General features: G+C 52.7%; 1 protein-coding gene and 1 long non-coding RNA gene across 25 annotated transcripts in view; one reads left to right on the forward strand and one right to left on the reverse strand.

Moving 5' to 3' along the window:
• The window catches only part of NRBP2 (nuclear receptor binding protein 2), a 65,360-nt gene that overhangs the window by 5,605 nt on the left and 38,833 nt on the right, over window positions 1-20,922 (reverse strand). For 4 of the 24 annotated variants that reach the window (XR_005224199.2, XM_043538885.1, XM_037891732.2 and 1 more), the window contains 10 exons: window positions 18,495-18,578; window positions 18,167-18,222; window positions 15,733-15,828; window positions 8,345-8,477; window positions 8,004-8,106; window positions 7,753-7,803; window positions 7,052-7,187; window positions 1,875-1,928; window positions 1,123-1,186; window positions 42-115 (listed from right to left, as the gene is read on the reverse strand). Coding sequence is in view for 13 of the 24 variants with exons in the window: in XM_043538885.1 (XP_043394820.1) it covers window positions 42-115; window positions 1,123-1,186; window positions 1,875-1,928; window positions 7,052-7,187; window positions 7,753-7,803; window positions 8,004-8,106; window positions 8,345-8,477; window positions 15,733-15,828; window positions 18,167-18,222; window positions 18,495-18,578 (851 nt within the window). In the remaining 11 variants the exon portion in view is untranslated. Of the gene's footprint in view, window positions 1-41; window positions 116-1,122; window positions 1,233-1,794; window positions 1,929-2,619; window positions 2,702-7,051; window positions 7,188-7,752; window positions 7,804-8,003; window positions 8,107-8,344; window positions 8,478-15,732; window positions 15,829-18,166; window positions 18,223-18,494; window positions 18,579-20,922 lie in introns of those variants that run through there. The other 20 variants (XR_005224200.2, XM_043538886.1, XM_037891733.2 and 17 more) reach the window with 16 other exon arrangements.
• LOC122464368 lies at window positions 19,020-20,027 on the forward strand. The gene is made up of 3 exons (XR_006288317.1): window positions 19,020-19,157; window positions 19,698-19,699; window positions 19,835-20,027. It is a non-coding gene; the product is annotated as an uncharacterized LOC122464368 (long non-coding RNA).

Consider the following 20,922-nt stretch of genomic DNA (forward strand, 5'->3'; position numbering starts at 1 on the left):
GGGAGTCGTGCAGATTCTAAAGGAGAGGGGAGGAGGCTCACCTCATGGATGAATCCGTAGTGCACCAGCTCTGAGGCCAAGCCCTTGGAACTGTCAGCTGCAGAAACAGGTTTAACTGTGAGAAAAGGAAATTCGTGCAGCTCGCATTCCCTCCAGAGAGCACTGCTCCTGGCACACAGCCCAGCTGGAAGCTTTTGCTGACGCATTTGGCTTTGGGAACATAGATGGAGTGAGCCTAGGGCTGGCTGAGCACTAGCCCATGTGATTATGGGGCAGACAGAGCATGTAGGTGAGCATTGAGTGGGCCTCATGCCAAGTGCCGGGTGGAATGAGCTTTGCAAGGTTCCACTCCCAAACCAGGCAAAGTGTAGTCATCTCAGCAGAACGCCCTTTTGACATTCTTGACTCATTTTGCCTCAGAAACCAAAAAGGGCCTTTTATGATACCAAGCCCTGTGCAGGGAGATCCCTGGCCCTGGGCTTTTTGGCTGTCTGTGAGGCCAGGTAAAGACCTCTGACTGCAGGGTGCTAAATAAAGATGGCTGCACTTTCCTCCAGAGGGCTCCTGTCTTCCCCATGAGTTAGGCTGGGACTGGGAGTGCTCTGAAGAGAACCACCTCTGGGCTCTGCAGCAGAGCCAGGATGAATGGCCAGGAACTTCCACATCCTGCAAGGGCAGCTCACTCAGCCATGGACTTTCCCCTTTACTAAAGCTGCAGAAAAAGGCTGCTATCTCAGGGGAGAAACAACCTACTTCTTCCCCTTCTCTTGACAGGTGTCACAGTATTGGGGTGCAGGGGCGAAATTCTAATCAGGATAACGTGAACCTTCCTAATGGCCATTCCACTATGCTCCCAGAGGCTGTGAGCTCCGGACACCCACTGCTCTGGGGGCTCAGGTGGGCAGGACCCTACACCTGGCTGGCAGGGTTCAGTCTGCCTCTTCCAGTACAGAGAGGAAAGGAAACCAGGTTGTAAACAGACTGTGAGCTCTTTGGAGTAAGGACCACGTCCTCCTGTAAGTCTGAGCATGGCCTTGTGCCGTGGGGGCCCAACCCTGCCCAGGGCCCTCAAGCACGACTACTAGATCAATAATAGGTAATGGTAATTATAAATAAACCTACTTGGCAGCAGGTCGTAGCTTAACTGTCGGTGCAGCTTGTCCTCCAGGGTTAGCAAGAGCGTGAGCTGCAGCAGGAAGAGAGAGCATATTAGAAAACAGCATCAGCTTCTCCTTAGGAGACAAATGTGCAGCTCGCTCAGCCAGCACCAGAGGCTGCTGGGAGGAGCGGGTAGTGCTGGTGCAGGAGACAGCGGGCAGCCAGTCAGACGTGCCCTTTGAAGGCCCTGCCTGGGGTCAATGTGCCCTTTCCTCTCTCACGGCTAAAATGTTACATTACACTGGGAGAAGGGTAGGGTCGGAGACACCCCACCCAGTGCAACAATCCCAAGTCTTTCCCTCTCCAGCCTCGCTCCAGGCTGCAGCGAGTGCTCTGGGAGTTCCTTGCAGAGGATAAAGGGCTCAGGATCCCTCCAAGGATCCCCCAGGAGAATGTTAGTCGAATTTATATGCTGGGGTTCATTTATAGAGCTACAAAGCCAAAAGCAAACATCTCTGTTTGTGAAACATTGATCTGTGTGGCTGTCTCCCTCCCCTCACACCCCATGGCCCAGCTGTCTTCCTAAAAATAGGGAGCTCTTTGGGGCACCCTGCTGGAACTCACTAGCTGGGACTGTTTCTGCACCATCCCACACCGTGGACCCCTGCCTGCTACTGTAACAAACGTCCTACCGACCTTTGTTCTCGGGACAAGGGGAAGGACAGACCAAGAGGGTCAAGCTCTGGTACTGGCCCAGTGCTGGGCTCATGGCTTACATGCCACTGGGCCTTCTCTTCATTCATCTCCATGCTGCACTGCATCTGCACCACCTAGGAGAGACCAAGACAAACATCAGCCTGGGAGCAGCACCGGGGCACATCCACTCTCCCCTCCTTCAGCTCGGCCGTATCCCTGGCCAGGCAGCTTGACTTCCCCCCTCTGACTTACATCCCACAACCCCAGCTGCCTATCTGCCACCTAAAACCTTCTCCCTTCCCTCCCCCAGTTCTGTCCAATAGGAACTGCCAGACTGGGCCAGCCCAGGGTCCATCTGAACCAGGACCTGTCCCTGCCCGTGGCAGCACTAACTGATTAAGAGGAAGGTGCTGGAACACTGTGTACGGGGCAGTTATGGAGTAACCTTCCCCTCAAGGGAAATCTCCTTCTATCCCCATTTGTTAGGGGTTGGTGCCCACCCTGAAGCAGGAGGGGATACAGCCTTTCCCAATCTCTTGGTTACGTTTTAATATTACAACTCTGGGTGTTCGTGGCCATATACTTTGTCTGCACCGTTTTGATCCTGCTATGCTCTTGGCCTGGCTGATACCCGGTGAACCCCAGCTTTTATTTTGTACCCCTCCATCATGGCCCCTCTCCAAACCACAGAGCCCCAGGCTCCCAGCTCTCCCAGCCAGGGGTCTTCTCAGCCCCAGTCATCCCCATCCCCTGTCTCTGAGCCCCCTCAATTCCTGCCAGGCCCTGTCTGAGCTGGGGCAACCAGCACGAGGCGCAGGGTCCCACCTGCGTACAGATGGCACCAGCACATCCCTAGCGCACCCTGATACTCGTTTGCTTTGCTGACCCCACTGAGCCGAGCAGGATCCTGCAAACATTTAAAAAACACAGTGACATCACCTGACAAGACCTCCCTCCCCGCCATCCACAGCCTCTAACCCTCCTGTCTTCAACCAGGCAGTTTCTTTCGTCCTTCATCCACTAGCCCCTTCAGCTGTCTCACTGACGCCATCTCCTCCTGCCTGATGAGCTCCCTTGCCCCCATTCTCCGCCAGCTCCGGGTTAGCCAAGCACCCAAATATGGACTTCACTCCAGTTTTGAAATGCTGGTGCTAGGTGGCAGGCGGCACGTCTGGAGATCATTAGCGTCTCATGATCCAGTTGTTAGTAAGGCAGCACCAAGCAGCCCCCAGTCGGGGGCAGGACCCCACTGAGCTGGGCCCTGCACAAACACACCCAGTCATGGCGGTGGGCCTGGCCAAGGAGCCCACAGTCCCAGTGGTCCCCAGAGGTTGAGGGGAGAGGGGGACAACGATACAGTATCTGTCAACACAGAGACACCGGCACATTTGTCCCCTCCTGACTGTTATAAAGCAGCTATAGGTGCTGACTCCGTGGGTGCTGCATCCCTGGAGCACCCACGGGAGAAAATTAGTGGGTGCTTAGCACCCACCGGCAGCCACGTTCCCACCCCCCAGCGCTTCCTGCCCACCGGCGGCCCCACGCTGACCAGCTCCTCCCCCTCCCGCCCAGCGCCTCCTGCCCGCCGCAGATCAGCTGTTCCGTGGCATGCAGGAGGCGCTGGACGGGAGGGGGAGGAGCGGGGATGGGGCGCGCTGGGGGGAGGGCGTGGAACCGGGCGGGAAGAGGCAGGGTGGGGGCAGAATGGGGATGGGAAGAGGTGGGGGTGGGGACTTGGGGGAAGGGGTGGAGTGGGGGCAGGGCCGGGGTGGGAAGAGGAGGGTTGGAGGTGGGGGCTAGGTGAGGTGGGGCAGAGCAAGGCTGGGGGTTTGGGGAAGGAGTGGAGCGGGGGCAGGGCTGGGGGCAGGAAGAGGCAAGGCAGAGGTGGAGGCTTGGGGGAAGGGGTCGGGTGGGGCGGGACCTGGGGTGGAGCAGGGGGTTGAGCACCCCTGGGGCCTGGAGGAAACCAGCGCTTAGTGAAAGCAGCAATTATTTAGGCCCTAAAACTCCGATTGACTCACCACCCACAAATTGTTCCAAGCTCTTAATCGTTCCCCGCCCCACCCCAGCCTCTCCTGCCTCCTTTCTCAATCGCTGTGGACAACACCTCCATCCTCCCCGTTACTCATGCCTGTAAGATGGGTGTCACCTTCCACTCAGCCCTCCCTCAGATCCTCACATCCAGGCCGGGTTCTAATCCCGCCACTTCTTTCTGCAAAACACTATTATGATCTGGCCTTTCCAGCTGCCTGTTGCCCCATTCTCAGACAGGAAACAACGTTCAGCACCAGCTTATACTTGGGGCGGACTCCCACTCCTGACTGGGGTGTGACATGATGGCTGACCTCTTTGACCCACTTTGCTGTGGCCACTCATGCACTCCGGGACAAGAGCGCTACTGGGCCTTTGGCATGCATGGATGGTCCATGCCGCCAAGGAGCTGAAAACCATGTTCTTACACAACGGAAGCATCCATGGGAAAGCGTCTGACTCCCTAGGGGCTTGTCTACACATGCAACACAGCAGTGGTGCAGCTGCGCCGCCGTAGGGCCTCAGTGTAGACACGAGCTATGCCAAGGGAACTCTACCTCCCAGAGAGGCAGTCGCTAGGCTGACGGCAGAATTCTCCCGGTCACCTAGCGCTGTCCACACCAGGAGGTAGGTCGGTTTAACTGCATCACTCAGGGGTAGATTTTTTTACATCCCTCAGCAACGGTTGTACTTTCCTAGTGTAGGCCAGACCTAAACAAATTCAGGAATCCATGAGTGAACCTGCCTCCTTGTCCATAGACACTAGAGCAGGCTCAGTAGACTACTCTCTGGGTCGTTCACAGGTGCCGCAGCCGTAAGAAGGGCCATACTGGGTCAGACCAAAGGTCCAGACCAGACCGTGCATCGGCCTGGTCTGGTTTCCTTCCCATGCTGTGCCCCTGGGGCAGCATCGCAGACAATAACCTGTGGTAGAAGAGTGCCCAACCTGACAAGTGGAGTCTGGTGTACGATGTCTGGCCTCCCTCAGGACAGAGGCTATCCCCTGGTGTCTGAACTCCACACAGAAGAGGAGGCGGAGGCCTCTAATCTCTGCCCACACAGCTAAATCTCTCATCCAGGCCCTCATCATCTCCCTTACCTGCCACCTCCTCTTCTCTGGCCTTGACAGATGCCGTCTAGACTCACTTGTAGCCCTTAAAAACACGGCTACTTAGATTGTCAGCTCTTTGAGGCAAGGCTCTCTCTCTGGTCTGTGTTTGTGCCGTGCCTAGTGCTGTTCTCAGGGACTCGTAGGCAGGACGGCTTTACAAACAATAAGCACAGAAGTCCTCTTCCCGGCTTCTCGTTTTGATTCCCCGCTTTGTGTCCCTCTGCTCGCACCTCTTCCACTTCAAAGACATGCACTGTATGTGCCTTCACTGCAGAGCAGCGGTTGGCAAACGACGGCCTGGGGGCCGCGTCCGGCTCTTCAGACATTCTAATCAGGCCCTCAGGCTCCTGCCAGGGAGCAGGGTTCGGGGCTTGTCCTGCTCCAGCGCTTCAGCCAGGGAGTGAGGTTGGGGGCTTTCCCCGCTCTGCGCGTGCCATGGCTCCGCACGGCTCCCGGAAGCAACAGCACGTCCCCCCTCCAGCTCCTACGTGTAGGGGCAGGCAGGGGGCTCCACACACTGCCCACAGCCCTGCCCCAAGCACCACCCCCGCAGCTCCCATTGGCCGGGAACCATGGCCAATGGGAGCTGCAGGGGTGGCACCTGTGGACGGAGCCGTGCACAGAGCTGCCTGGCTGCGCCTCCGCATAGGAGCTGGAGGGCGGATGTGCCGCTGCTTCTGGGAGCTGCTTGAGGTAAGCGCCGCCCAGAGCCTGCACCCCCTGACCCCTCCCATGCCCCAACCCCCTGCCCGTGCCCCAGCCCTGATCCCCCTCCTGCCCTCCAAACCTCTTGGTCCCAGCCTGGAGCACCCTCCTGCACCCCCAACCCCTCATCTCCAGCCCCATCCCAGAGCCCGCACCCCCAGCCAGAGCCCTCACCCCCACCCCTGCACCCCAACCCCCTGCCCCAGCCTGAAGCCCCCTTCCACATCCTGAACTCTTCATTTCTGGCTCCACCCCAGAGCCTGCTCCCCCAGCCAGAGCCCTCACCCCCTCCCACCCCAACCCCCAATTTCGTGAGGGGGCCTGCCATACAATTTCCATACCCAGATGTGGCCCACCCCTGCTGTAGAGCCTTTGATGGCCTATCCCCACTTGCCCCATCTTTTTCATGTGCCATAGACATGTCGACTCCTTCATTCATTCAGGAAATGATGCCAGTCTTGATTGCCCATTTTAGCAATTTCCCCACAAGCCATCTCTCATTACACCCACTGTGCATGGGAGAAGCTCCCCGAAACACCTCTGCAAAGCCACCTCATTGTCCTCTTTCAAATCCCTCCTTAGCACTCCCCCTGCTGCCAGGCCCACAAAAACCTTAGCACTGCTTAGGCAGCTGGTGGGCTGTGACCTCTGCTTTTCATCCTGACCCGTATAGTCTCACTGTTTCCTTGTGCCCCCTCTGCCTGTTATATCCAACTGCTGTCTACACTCTTACACTTGGCCTGTAAGTGTTCTGGGGCACGGGCTGTCTCTGTTACACATTTCTACAGTACAACAGGGTCCTGGATCTACAGCTACCGTAATACAAAGAATAGAGAGGAGTAAGAAAGAGAGTGTCTGTAACCGTGCATCCACTCATGCTTGCCCCGCTCCCCTTCTCCCTTCAACTGTTTGCTCTGCCCAGCTGGCAAGACTGTACCTTCCACTGGAGCATAAGCCATGTGGGGCAGGGATTTTTCTCCCTTTCTGTGCAGCACCCTGCACAACAGGGGCCTGATCTCAGCTGGGGTCTCACTGTAAAGTCAGTATCAAATAATAATCAATCCCTACCTCCCATCATGCCCTGGGCTTTAGTGCTGTCTGTGGACCTCCTGGGAAATGCACCGGAGACCAGCCCCAGCCCCAGCCTGGCTGCTCTGATGGGTCAAGGCTGAGAACAAAGTGCATTAGCTCGATCCCAAGTGGGGAGCCCACAGCACTCACTGTGGGCACTGGAAACGTCTCTCCCGTGCCGGCAGGAGACCTTGCAGCTGGGCTGGGGGGCCGCGCCAGACCAGTGGGAGGGGAGTCCACAGGGCAAGAGTGTAGCAGAAAAGGGCACTGTCTGCCTAGTTACAGCAGGGGGTGCTGTCCCCAGGGTGGCATTTGAAATGGTCCCACTTTCGCCCTTACCTTCCTCGTCTCCACATCGAAGGGCTCCGGGGTGGGGGTCTTGGCTTTCTGGGGGTCTTCCTGAGGCTGGGAGAGCGCACGCGGGAGCAGCAGGGGCCTGGTGGCCGCAAAGTTCATCAGGGGATAGATCCCGTTCCTGCCACAGAGAGACAGGTCGGGGGAACAAGCCATGCCCAGGCCCAGCTAGCAAGGGGCGAGGGAAGGGTCATGGCCCCGGGGGAGCTGTGCTCTGCATGGGGAGGAGAAGCCGGGCCCTGTTGATGTGGGGGAGGCAGCAGGGCACAAGCCCTTTCCTCTCACTCCAGACATGGCTGCCCTATGGCAGCCCAGGGCTTTAGCCTTGGGGGCCCCTGCAGTTCAGGGGCTGTGGACAGAATGGCAGCCAGCTCGGGTCGACCATGGGGAAGGGGACAAATCAGGAACTGACCCAGAAACCACTCAGCAGAAAGGAAACATTTCTGCAAAAGCTTCCCTGCAGTGTTCGAGACACTGGCAGCTCCATGCAGCCCAGGGACGATGCATTGTCTGGCATCCAGGGGTCAGGACTGAACGAAACCAGCCACCCCACTGGTGCTTGCACTAGGGAGCCTGAGCGGAGGCCCTGTCTGTCCAAGCCTCGCTGGCAGCATGTTATCCACACAAGGAGCGTCTGAACAGGCCTGGGTGGCGTCCCACGGATCCCTCAGCCAACCCCAGCTCACCTGACGTCCTCCAGGAACTTATCAAGCTCCAGGAAGGAGACTTCTGAGTATCTGGAAGAGAAACAGGAGTGGAGAGGTTACTGGGGACAGTGGGGCAAGGAGGGGCGGAGAGAGGGGCTGGGGGAGAGGTGGGGCAGTGACACTAGGAGCACCAAGCCATGGTTGCTGGGCGTGGAGGTTGCAGGGTTTCCTGCCCATCCACGCTCCCCGCTGCTGCTGCTGCCCCAAGATGCCCCTCCCCAGGGTCTCACCTCCACTGCACTGCAGGCAGCCCCTCTCGCCGGATCTCTGCCATCACCATGTTCAGGTCCAGCTCCTTCGTCTTCTCCTCCACCACGTTCTCCGGCATCAGGTCTACAGCAAAGGCAAGAGAAGAACCTGTCAGCTGGGAGCGCGGCACAAACTCTCCCCGCAGGTAGGGGCCAGAGACTGCCCCTTCCCCACGGAGGGGCTGAGAGAGCCTCTCCCATGCCCTCGCCTGCGCTGGGGCAGGGCTTTGGGTGGCTGTATCTGGTACCGCTCTGCTCAAGGCTCAGTCGAGTGCCAGGGTGCTGCGGCTGAGCATCCCCGTTCCTCGTCCCCGCTCACTCACATTGGTGGCTGATGAAGCAGTGCGCTGCCAGCAGTTTGAGGGAGTGGACCTCAAAGAGCACCTGGTGGAAGAGCAGGTTATGGGCTGTCGGCCGCTTGTCCGGGTTGAGGAGCAGGCACCCCAGAATGAAGTCCTGAGAGGCAAAAGGGGGGGGGCATGAGTCCGCGGCAATGCAGAGACCTCCCCCGCTGCAGCCCCACCACAGACGCCCAGGAGAGGCAATGTGTGCCCGTCCTCTGAGGGCTCCAGGAGCCTCGTGCCAATCGGCAGCGACACCAGAGGGCACTGTAGAGTGCGCAGACTTCGGTGCAATGATCATGGAATTCGTGGTACCACTTTAAGGTGACGATGTTCCTGGGGGCCCTGTTGCAACAGGAGTCTGGGCTACCAGGAGCGCTGGCTCCTGGTGCGGCTGAGCAATGTGCAGGTGGAGGATGCCGGGGAAATTCAGCAAGCAGACTGCGAAAAGAGTGGGCGGGGGCGTGTCTAACAGCCCGTCAGAATCAGCACCTGAGAGCCCTTCCTCTGCGCTCACAGGCTGAGAGACATCCGGGGGTTGGGGCGAGAGGAGGATTCAAGACACAGCCGGACGGGGGAGCTGGAAAGCTTAATGGCAGCCTGCAGAGGGGAAAGGCTGGACGTGCGCCCTTTCCTGCTCCTCGGTGGAAAAGAAAGGCTGCGGAGGCGCTCCGCTCGGCGGCGCTCTGTGACCTCCCTGCTCTGCTCCTCTCCAGCTCCCCTCTCCCCAGAAGCTTTTCTCTGCTGCTTTATCACCATAGGGGAGTCAGGAATGGCAGGTCCTACCTCCCCTGTTTCTGCTGGAGACCTGCGGGGAAGAGCAGGAGCTCTCGGCCCTCAGTGGAGGAGCATCTGAATCGCTCACAAAGAGCTTTGTACTGAACAGGTGTCAATAAAAGCTGACCAAAAGCACCACCTTGAACTGAGCTGCACGGGGTGGCTGGGCGCTGCGTGAAGCAATGCTTCCATTGGTTTGTTTTAAACCTGCTGCCTGCTCATGTCGCTGGGTGACCCCTGGCTCTTGTGTTCTGTGAAGGGGTAAATCACACTGCCCTGGTCACTTTCTCGACAGCAGTCATGATTGATAGACCCTCTGTCACATCCCCTGTTAGTTGTCTCCTTTTTAAAATTGAAGTCCCAGTCTTTCAGCTCTCTCCTTCTGCAGAAGCTGTTTCATACCCCTGTCATTGTCTGCACTTTTTCCCATTCTAATATATCTTTCTTGAGATGGGGCAACCAGAACTGCACGCAGTATTCAAGGTGTGGGTGTACCATGAATTTATATAGTGGCATTATAGAACCATAGAAGGTCAGGGTTGGAAGGAACCTCAGGAGCTCATCTCGTCCAACCCCCTGCTCAAAGCAGGACCAAGCCCCAGTTTTTGCCCCAGATCCCTAAATGGCCCCCTCAAGGATTGAACTCACAACCCTGGGTTTAGCAGGCCAATGCTCAAACCACTGAGCTATCCCTCCCCCAATTATGATATTTTCTATCTTATTATCTATCCCTTTCCTAATGGTTCCTAATATTCTTTTCACTTTTTTGACTGCCGCTGCACTAGGGTGACCAGATGTCCCGATTTTATAGGGACAGTCCTGATAGTCTGGGCTTTTTCTTATATAGACGCCTATTACCCCCCAGCCCAGTCCGGATTTTTCACATAAGCTATCTGGTCACCCTATGCTGCACATTGCGTGGATGTTTTCAGAGAACTATCCACAATGACTGGGAGATCTCTTTCTTGAGGGGTAACAGCTAATTTCGACCTCATCATTTTATACGTATAGTTGGGATGATGTTTTCCAATGTGCGTTACTTTGCACCTATCAACACTGAATTTCATCTGCCATTTTGTTGCCCAGTTCCTGAGTATCCTTTTTGTGAGATCCCTTTGTAATTCTTCACATTCAGCTTTGGACTTAACTATCTTGAGTCGTTCTGTATCATCTGCAAACTTTATCACCTCACTGTTCACCCCCTTTTTTCAGATCATTTATGAATATGTTGAACAGCACTGGTCCCAGGACAGATCCTTGGGGAACCCTGGTATTTACCGCTCTCCATTTTGAAAACTAACCATTCATTCCTACCCTGTTTCCTATCTTTCAACCCATTACTGATCCATGAGAGGACCTTCCCTCTTATCCCATGACTCCTTGCTTTGCTTAGGAGCCTTTGGTGAGGGACCCTGTCAGAGGCTTTCTGAAAGTCCAAGTACACTATATCCACTTGTCCACATGTGTGTTGAAACCCCCAAAGAATTCTAATAAATTGGTGAGGCAGGATTTCCTTTTACAAAAGCCAGGAAAAGCTGGCTCTTCCCCAACATATTGTGTTTATCTACACCTCTAATAATTCTGTTCTTTACTATAGTTTCAAGCAGTTACCTGGTACTGAAGTCAGGCTTACTGGCCTCTAATTCCCAGGAGCCTTTTTTTAAAAATTGGCGTCACAGTAGCTGCCCTCCAGTCACCTGGTCCAGAGGCTGATTTAAGTGATCGGTTACACCCCACCGTTAGCAAGTTCTGCAGTTTCATATCAGAGTTCCTGCAGAACTGTTGGATGAATCCCATCTGGTTCTGATGATAAATTAAACAGTAATAAGTCAATTTGCTCCCAAACCTCTTCTATTGAGACCTCAATCCGGGACAGTTCCTCAGACTGGCCACCTAAAAAGAATGGCTCAGGTGTGGGGATTTCACCCATATCCTCTGCAGTGAAGACCAATGAAAAGAATTCACTTAGCTTCTCCACAATGACCTTATCTTTTCTGAGTGCATCTTAGCTCCTCAATTGTTCAGTGGCTCCACTCACTGCTAGGCAGGCTTCCTGCTTCTGATGTATTTAAAAAAAATTGCTGTTAATTTTTGTGTCCTTAGCTAGTTGCTCTTCACATTCTTTCTTGGCCTGCTTTATAATACTTTTATACTTGCCTTGACAGAGTTTCTGCTCCTTTCTATCTTCCTCACTAGGGTTTGACTTACAATTTTTGAAGGATGCCCTTTTACCTCTAACTGCCTCTTTTACTCTGCTGTTTAGCCATGGTGGCATTTTTTGGTCCTCTTACTGTTTTTATTTGGGGTACACATTTAGTTTGAGCTTCTATTATGTGTTTTAAATAATCTCCATGCAGTTTGCAGGCATTTCACCCTTGTGTCTCTTCCTTTTAATCTCCATGTAACTAGCCTCCTCACTTTTGTATAGTTCTCCTTTTTGAAGTTAATGCTACCGTAGTGGGTTTCTTTGGCATTTCCCCCACTCTCCAAGGATGTTAAATTTAATTATGTTATGGTTGCTATTACCAAGCACTTCAGCTATATTCACCTCTTGGACCACATCTTTGATCTATTTAGGATTAAATCAAGAATTGCCTCTCCCCTTGTTGGTTCCAGGACGAGCTACTTCAAGAAGTAGTAATTTATGCTGTCTAGAAAATTTATTTCTGCATCCCATCCTGAGGTGACATGTACCCAATCAATTTGAGGATGATTTATTAATTAATTATTATTATTGTTATTGCATTTTCTCCCTTTGTAGCCTTTCTGATCTCCCTGAGCATTTCACAATCATCCTCACCATTCTGGCCACGTAGTCAGTAGTATATTCCTTCTGCTATACTCTTATTATTCAAACATGGAATTTCTATCCATTGAGATTCTATGGTATAGTTTGATTCATTAAAGATTTTTACTAATTTGACTCCATGCTTTCTCCACGCCCCCACCAGCACAACCTACTCTGTCACTCCTGTATATTTTGTACCCTGGTATCACCGTGCTCAACTGGAATATTGTGTCCAGTTCTGGGCACCATATTTCAGGAAAGATGTGGCCAAATTGGAAAAAATCCAGAGAAGAAACAAAAATGACCACAGGTCTAGAAAACATGACCTATGAGGGAACATTGAAAAAATTGGGTTTGTTTAGTCTGGAGAACAGAAGACCGAGAGGGGACATGAGAACAGTTTTCAAGTACATAAAAGGTTGATATACGGAGGAGAGAGAAAAAATTGTTCTCCTTAACCTCTGAGGATAGGACAAGAAGCAATGGGCTTAAATGCAGCAAGGTTGGACATTATGAAAAACTTTCTAACTGTCAGGGTAGTTAAGCACTGGAATAAATTGCCCAGGGAGCTTAGGGAATCTCCATCATGGGAGGTTTTTAAAAGCAGGTTAGACAGACGCCTGTCAGGGATGGTCTAGGTAATACTTAATCCTGCCATGACTGTGGGGGACTGGACTAGACGACCTCTCGAGGTCCCTTCCAGTCCTGCGATTCTATGTCCAATGAAGTGGGTTTTAGCCCATGAAAGCTTATGCTCAAATACATTTGTTAGTCTCTAAGGTGCCACAAGTACTCCTGTTCTTTTTGCGGATACGGACACACAGCTGCTACTCTGAAATATGTCCCATTGATTATCCTCATTCCACCAAGTTTCTGCGATGGCTTTTATATCAATATTCTCATTTAATGCCAGGCACTTTAGTTCACCCATCTCAGTATTTAGACTTCTACCATTTATATATTTTGTCAATATTCATGTGTTACTTGTATGTTTGACTGTTCCTCACTAGCTCCTGCCTGGACTTTACCAACTTCTTTCCTATACTCTTTTCTAGGATACAGAGTTTCCCCTTTGATAAACTCATCCCTAAGAGATGTCTCTGCTCGAACCGCGTGCTCCTCTGCACCTATCAGCTTTCCTCCTGTCCTTAATTTAAAACATCCTCTCCAACCTTTTTAATTTTACGTGCCAGCCATCTGGTTCCATTTTGGTTTACTTGGAGCCCATCCTTCCTGTATAGGCTCCTCCTTTCCCAAAACGTTCCCCAGTTCCTAATAAACCTAAAACCCTCCTCCCTGCACCAATGTCTCATCCGCGCATTGAGACCCTGCATTTCTGCCTGTCTAATGGCCCTGTGCGTGGAACTGGAAGCATTTCAGGTCCTGGGCGGATCTTAAACATAAAAAAGAAGCTTACAAGAAGTGGAAGGTTGGACATATGACCAGGGAAGAGTATAAAAATATTGCTCGGGCATGTAGGAAAGATATCAGGAGGGCCAAATCGCACCTGGAACTGCAGCTAGCAAGAGATGTCAAGAGTAACAAGAAGGGTTTCTTCAGGTATGTTGGCAACAAGAAGAAAGCCAAGGAAAGTGTGGGCCCCTTATTGAATGAGGGAGGCAACCTAGTGACAGAGGATGTGGAAAAAGCTAATGTGCTCAATGCTTTTTTTGCCTCTGTTTTCACTAACAAGGTCAGCTCCCAGACTGCTGCGCTGGGCGTCACAGAATGGGGAAGAGATGGCCAGCCCTCTGTGGAGATAGAGGTGGTTAGGGACTATTTAGAAAAGCTGGACGTGCACAAGTCCATGGGGCCGGACGAGTTGCATCCGAGAGTGCTGAAGGAGTTGGCGGCTGTGATTGCAGAGCCCTTGGCCATTATCTTTGAAAACTCGTGGCGAACGGGGGAAGTCCCGGATGACTGGAAAAAGGCTAATGTAGTGCCACTCTTTAAAAAAGGGAAGAAGGAGGATCCTGGGAACTACAGGCCAGTCAGCCTCACCTCAGTCCCTGGAAAAATCATGGAGCAGGTCCTCAAAGAATCAATCCTGAAGCACTTACATGAGAGGAAAGTGATCAGGAACAGTCAGCATGGATTCACCAAGGGAAGGTCATGCCTGACTAATCTAATCGCCTTTTATGATGAGATTACTGGTTCTGTGGATGAAGGGAAAGCAGTGGATGTATTGTTTCTTGACTTTAGCAAAGCTTTTGACACGGTCTCCCACAGTATTCTTGTCAGCAAGTTAAGGAAGTATGGGCTGGATGAATGCACTATACGGTGGGTAGAAAGCTGGCTAGATTGTCGGGCTCAACGGGTAGTGATCAATGGCTCCATGTCTAGTTGGCAGCCGGTGTCAAGTGGAGTGCCCCAGGGGTCGGTCCTGGGGCCGGTTTTGTTCAATATCTTTATAAATGATCTGGAGGATGGTGTGGATTGCACTCTCAGCAAATTTGCGGATGATACTAAACTGGGAGGAGTGGTAGATACGCTGGAGGGGAGGGATAGGATACAGAAGGACCTAGACAAATTGGAGGATTGGGCCAAAAGAAATCTGATGAGGTTTAATAAGGATAAGTGCAGGGTCCTGCACTTAGGATGGAAGAATCCAATGCACCGCTACAGACTAGGGACCGAATGGCTAGGCAGCAGTTCTGCGGAAAAGGACCTAGGGGTGACAGTGGACGAGAAGCTGGATATGAGTCAGCAGTGTGCCCTTGTTGCCAAGAAGGCCAATGGCATTTTGGGATGTATAAGTAGGGGCATAGCCAGCAGATCGAGGGACGTGATCGTTCCCCTCTATTCGACACTGGTGAGGCCTCATCTGGAGTACTGTGTCCAGTTTTGGGCCCCACACTACAAGAAGGATGTGGATAAATTGGAGAGAGTCCAGCGAAGGGCAACAAAAATGATTAGGGGTCTAGAGCACATGACTTATGAGGAGAGGCTGAGGGAGCTGGGATTGTTTAGTCTGCAGAAGAGAAGAATGAGGGGGGATTTGATAGCTGCTTTCAACTACCTGAAAGGGGGTTCCAAAGAGGATGGCTCTAGACTGTTCTCAATGGTAGCAGATGACAGAACGAGGAGTAATGGTCTCAAGTTGCAATGGGGGAGGTTTAGATTGGATATTAGGAAAAACTTTTTCACTAAGAGGGTGGTGAAACACTGGAATGCGTTACCTAGGGAGGTGGTAGAATCTCCTTCCTTAGAAGTTTTTAAGGTCAGGCTTGACACAGCCCTGGCTGGGATGATTTAACTGGGACTTGGTCCTGCTTCGAGCAGGGGGTTGGACTAGATGACCTTCTGGGGTCCCTTCCAACCCTGATATTCTATGATTCTATGATTCTATGGGCTTTAATCTCTTATCTAGCAGCCTAAAGTTGGTCTCCAGCATCTCTCTCCTAGCCTTCAGGACCTGCCGCACCGAGCTTGGGGACTCTATATGTAATCTCCCTCCATTCAGAGGGTTGGGCTGTAGGGAGATTGGGGCAATGGGGGGACCTGGAGCCCCATGGACCCTTAGAAGGAGACTGCAGTGGGGATTGGGAGCCCCATAGTTCCTGAGAGGGAGATTTGGATTGTGAAGGCGTGTGGGGGATTCCCAAACCCTGCAGAGCCTTAGAAGGAAACTGAGGTGGGGGGAGCCCCAAGTCCTGTATGTGTAAGATGGAGGGTTGAGGAGCCCCAAGCCCCATAACAGGTGACTGGGGGGAGCCCTGAGCCCATCAGCATGTGGGGCGTTGTGGCCAGGACTCTTTGCAATGTCCTTGGTGTTCCCTGGCGGGGCTCAGCCCGCCTTGCTCACCCGCATGTTGGGATCATCCAAGGAGTGCCTTGCCCGAGCAATCGCCTCCTCTGAGACTTGGCTGTCCCCATTGGGCTGGATCTCCAGCACCGCCATCTGCCGGGGAGATCAGAGCTTAGCCCCCGCCCCAGCACGGATCCCCAGCCAGGCTGGCCAAGCCGCAGCACCTCTGCTCTCACGAGGGAGCTCCTACTCAAGACATTCTATGGGCAGGGGGACGGTGCTCTGGTGCCCCTCTGGTGGGATGGGAACAGGTGTCAGGCCAGTGACGGTCTCTCAGGCTAGACGTCTGGGTTCCCCCTAGCTCCACACAAGCTGTAGTCATAATGAACAGGTCGGATTATGAACAGGAGGCTGCCACTCTCCAACACCACATTCTACAGGCCACTATCCTCCGATCTCATTGAGGAGTACCAAAAGAAACTACACCATCTGCTCAAGAAACTCCCTGCTACAGCACGGGAACAAATCTACACAGACACACCCCCAGAGCCCCAACTAGGGGTATTCTGTCTGCTACCCAGGATCCATAAACCTGGAAACCCTGCACGCCCCATCATCTCAGGCATTGGCACCCTGACAGCAGGATTGTCTGGCTATTTGGACTCTCTCTTCAGACCCCACGCTACCAGCACTCCCAGCTATCTTCGAGACACCACCGACTTCCTGAGGCAACTAGAATGTATTGGTGATCTTCCTGAAAATACCATCCTGGACACCATGGATGTAGAAGCCCTCTACACCAACATTCCACACAAAGATGGACTACAAGCCGTCAGGAACAGTATCCCTGATGAGGCCACGGCACACCTGGTGGTGAACTTTGTGACTTTGTCCTCACCCACAACCATTTCAGATTTGGGGACAACTTATACCTTCAAATCAGTGGCACTGTGATGGGTACCCGCAGGGCCCCACAGTATGCCAACATTTTTATGGTTGACTTAGAACAACACTTCCTCAGCTCTCGTCCCCTAGCGCCCCTTCTCTACTTGCGCTACACTGATGACATCTTCATCATATGAACCCATGGGAAGGAGGCCCTTGAAGAATTCCACCGGGATTTCAACAATTTCCACCTCACCATCAACCTCAGACTGGACCACAGTGCAAATAAGTGATAGTCACATAAACACCACCCTATACCAGAAACCTACTGACCGCTATACTTACCTACATGCCTCCAGCTTTCATCCAGGACACATCACACGATCCATTGTCTACAGCCATGCTCTACGATACAACTGCATTTGCTCCAATCCCTCAGACAGAGATAAACACCTACAAGATCTCTATCAAGCGTTCTTACAACTACAATACCCACCTGGGGAAGTGAGGAAACAGATTGACAGAACGAGATGGGTACCCAGAAGTCACCTACTACAGGACAGGCCCAACAGGGAAAATAACAGAACACCACTGGCCATCACATACTGCCCCCAGCTAAAACCTCTCCAACACATTATCAACGACCTACAACCTATTCTGGAAAATGATCACTCACTCTCACAGACCTTGGGAGACAGGCCAGTCCTCACTTACAGGCAGCTCCCCAACCTGAAGCAAATACTCACCAGCAACCACACACCACAGAAACACTAACCCAGGAACAAATCCCTATAACAAACACCGTTGCCTACTCTGTCCCCATATCTACTCTAGCGACACCATCAGAGGACCCAACCACATCAGCCACACCAGCAGGGGCTCGTTCACCTGCACATCTACTAATGTGATAGATGCCATCATGCGCCAGCAGTGCCCCTCTGCCATGTACATTGGCCAAACCAGACAGTCTCTATGCAAAAGAATAAATGGGGACAAATCAGACATCAGGAATGGTAACATACAAAAGCCAGTAGGAGAACACTTCAATCTCCCTGGACATTCAATAACAGATTGAAAAGTAGCCATCCTTCAATAAAAAAACTTCAAAAACAGACTTCAAAGAGAAACTGCAGAGCTACAATTCATTTGCAGACTTAACACCATCAATTTGGACTTGACCAGGGACTGGGCGTGGCTGGCTCACTACAAACACAGGGCCTCAGTCTGGACAGAGATGGCTGAGGGAGGCGTCTCACTCTGAGAAGGGGAGTCATAAGTGGGTGGGGCCAGTTCTCCCACCGCTCCCCAGGGCGGGTAGCCGGGACAGCAGGAAATGGTCACCCCAGGAGCAGAGCCTCCGTCACAGTCACGGGGGATGGCAGGTCCACAGAGCCTTCATCGGAGAAGAGAGGGCACAGAGCTGCCCTCACAGGGGCAAGTGGAGGGCACCCAGACTCCATTCGACAGGGAGCTCCTGGACTGAGCTGAGATCCCCTTCTTCCTGAAGGGTCAGGGGAATGAATTCACCCTGCCCCAAGCAAAGGAGGACTAGACAACCCTTCGGGGAGTTCCTGGGATCTGTAGGGGGGGTCTCCTGGCTCCCTACCTCCAGGGCGCACATTCCAAAGGAGAAAATGTCCACAGCTGTCCCATCAGCTACATCTGCAAAACCAAACCAGAAACAAACCAGACTGGTGTTCCAAGCCACCACCACTGCTGGGAACACCCCAATACACACCTGCCCTGTGCCACACATACACACATACCCCTGCCCCATGCATCAGCATGCCTCCCACGTCTTCCCCATTTCCCCCTCCACCATGAATCTGCCCCATGGTCCCCTTTTTCACCCTACACACCTGTACCATGCCCCTCCCCAATACCTACTCCATGCCACCCCTCTGCCCTCCGCCGCAGAGAGGATCTGAACTTACGGCCATACTCCGGGGGGAAGAAATGCAAGTTGCGCTGCTCCTCTCTCTCAATCCTGATGGGGCTTCGGAGGTCATCAGGGATGGCTGCATGAGGAGGACAGAGTGTTCGGCGTAAGAAACCCCTAGCCCACAGCTTGTCCCCCAGGCTGTATTCAAAGATCTAGACACAGGGAAAGAACAGGAGACTGCAGGGGTCTCTGCATTTTCTCCTCACTGCAGCCTGCCCAGCTCCCAGGCAGCCAGAGCCCCCACGGCTCCTGCTCCCTTGGAGAGATTCCTCTCCCATATCTGCAGGGGCAGAAAGGTCCATGACAGGAAAACCAACTCTCACAGGGAAGAAGATCTTCCCCAAAGGCCTTCAGAGACGTCCCTCCACACACAGTATCAGTACAGGCCCCTCTTGTCTGTTGTGCTTAATGGACCTAAACACTTAACCCCAATTGTAAGATCAAATGCAAAAGATATGTGCCAGTTCATAAAATGTCACAATAACCCACTGTGACATTCTATACCTTGGGAGAGCGTGCTGTAACCCCCATAGTCCTCATTTTCAAATAATCATGATCTTACGTATAAAGCAGGCCTTGTAAGGTCTCAGGGGAAAGGTTATGATCTGCTGGAAGTCATTTCTCTGTCCATAGATGTGTGTCATTCATGCATATTGTGACAGGGTCGGGCCGGGTGGCTACAGGAGAGTAATAGAAGGCAGATATATTAGCCCCAGGTTAAGTAGGTCCCTTTTCCCTGGGTAAGGTAACAGGGAAGGTTCCAGAACAATCAGGAACCTTCTGGAGATAAGACAGACAGACTGATTAGAACACCTGCAGCCAATCAAGAAGCTGCTAGAATCTATTAAGGCAGGCTAATCAGGGCACCTGGGTTTAAAAAGGAGCTCACTTCAGTTTGTGGTGCACGTGTAAGGAGCTGGGAGCAAGAGGCACTAGGAGCTGAGAGTGAGAACGCAGACTGTTGGAGGATTGAGGTGTACAAGCATTATCAGACACCAGGAGGAAGGTCCTATGGTGAGGATAAAGAAGGTGTTGGGAGGAGGCCACGGGGGAGGCCAGGGAGTTGTAGCTGTCGCATAGCTGTTCCAGGAGGCACTCTCGACAGCTGCATTCCACAGGGCCCTGGGCTGGAACCCGGAGTAGAGGGCGGGCCCGGGTCCCCCCAAACCTCCCAACTCCTGGTCAGACAGAGGAGGAGTCGACCTGGACTGTGGGTTCATGAAAACAACCAAGCTGAGGGCTGCCGAGAATCTCCAAGGCGAGCAAATCCACCAATAAGCGCAAGACCCACCAAGGTAGAGGAGGAACTTTGTCACAATATGAAGTTATGAGATTGTGTTGTATGGTGGTCACTAAAACATGCTGTAAGTTAAGGAATCAGGCAGATATTAGCTCCCCAGGGGCAACAGCAAGAAAAGTCACCAACACCCAGGCGGGGTGTCAATCAACCCACCAAGAGCCATTGTCCAGCAAGGTAGCGACAATGCAGTGACTCACCTGCGTAAGGCCACACCAGGGGAATTGCTCAACCTTGCTGGGAGAGACTCAGGCTACGTCTACACTAGAAACTTGAAAGCACAGTCACGGGAGCGCTCCCACAGCAGTGCTTTGAAGTATGAGTGTGGTCACGCGCAAGCGCTGAGAGAGAGCTCTCCCAGCGTGCCTGGTAATACACCTCCACGAGGGGAATAGCTCCCAGTACTCAGAGCTTATTCACACTAGCAATTTAAAGCGTTCCAACTTGCTGCTCTCGGGCGGGGGGGTGATTTTTCACACCCCATGAGCCAGCAAGTTAGAGCACTATAAAATTTAAGTGTAGACAAGTCCTAAGTAATGCTCACCTGACTCTCAAGGGGGGGTGGGCAAAGCCAAGAGGGAAGAAAGGACCTGATAAAAGGGAAAGACATTTGCCATCTTCTCTCTCTCTTCCACCTACATCTACAGATACCACACCAAGTGACTGAAGTGCTGATCAAAGGGGAGAATTGGAGTTGCAACTAGCAAGGGATGTAGATGTAGATGGAAGAGAGAGAGAGAGAGGATGGCAAATGTCTCTCCCTTTTATCATGTCCTTTCTTCCCTCTTGGCTTTGCCCACCCCCACTTCAGTGTCAGGTGAGCATTACTTAGGACTTGTCTACACTTACATTTTATAGTGCTCTAACTTGCTGGCCCTCAGCAAGTTTGCAGAGGACACTAAACTGGGAGGAGAGGTAGATACACTGGAGGGTAAGGATAGGGGCCAGAGGGACTGAGACAAATTAGAGGATTGGGCCAAAAGAAATCTGATGAGGTTCAACAAGGACAAGTGCAGAGTCCTGCACTTAGGAACGGAAGAATCCCATGCACCGCTACAGACTAGGGACCGAGTGGCTAGGCAGCAGTTCTGCAGAAAAGAACCTAGGGGTTACAGTGGACGAG

This window comes from Chelonia mydas, chromosome 2, assembly GCF_015237465.2.
Source record: "Chelonia mydas isolate rCheMyd1 chromosome 2, rCheMyd1.pri.v2, whole genome shotgun sequence".
Taxonomy (NCBI): Eukaryota; Metazoa; Chordata; order Testudines; family Cheloniidae; genus Chelonia; species Chelonia mydas.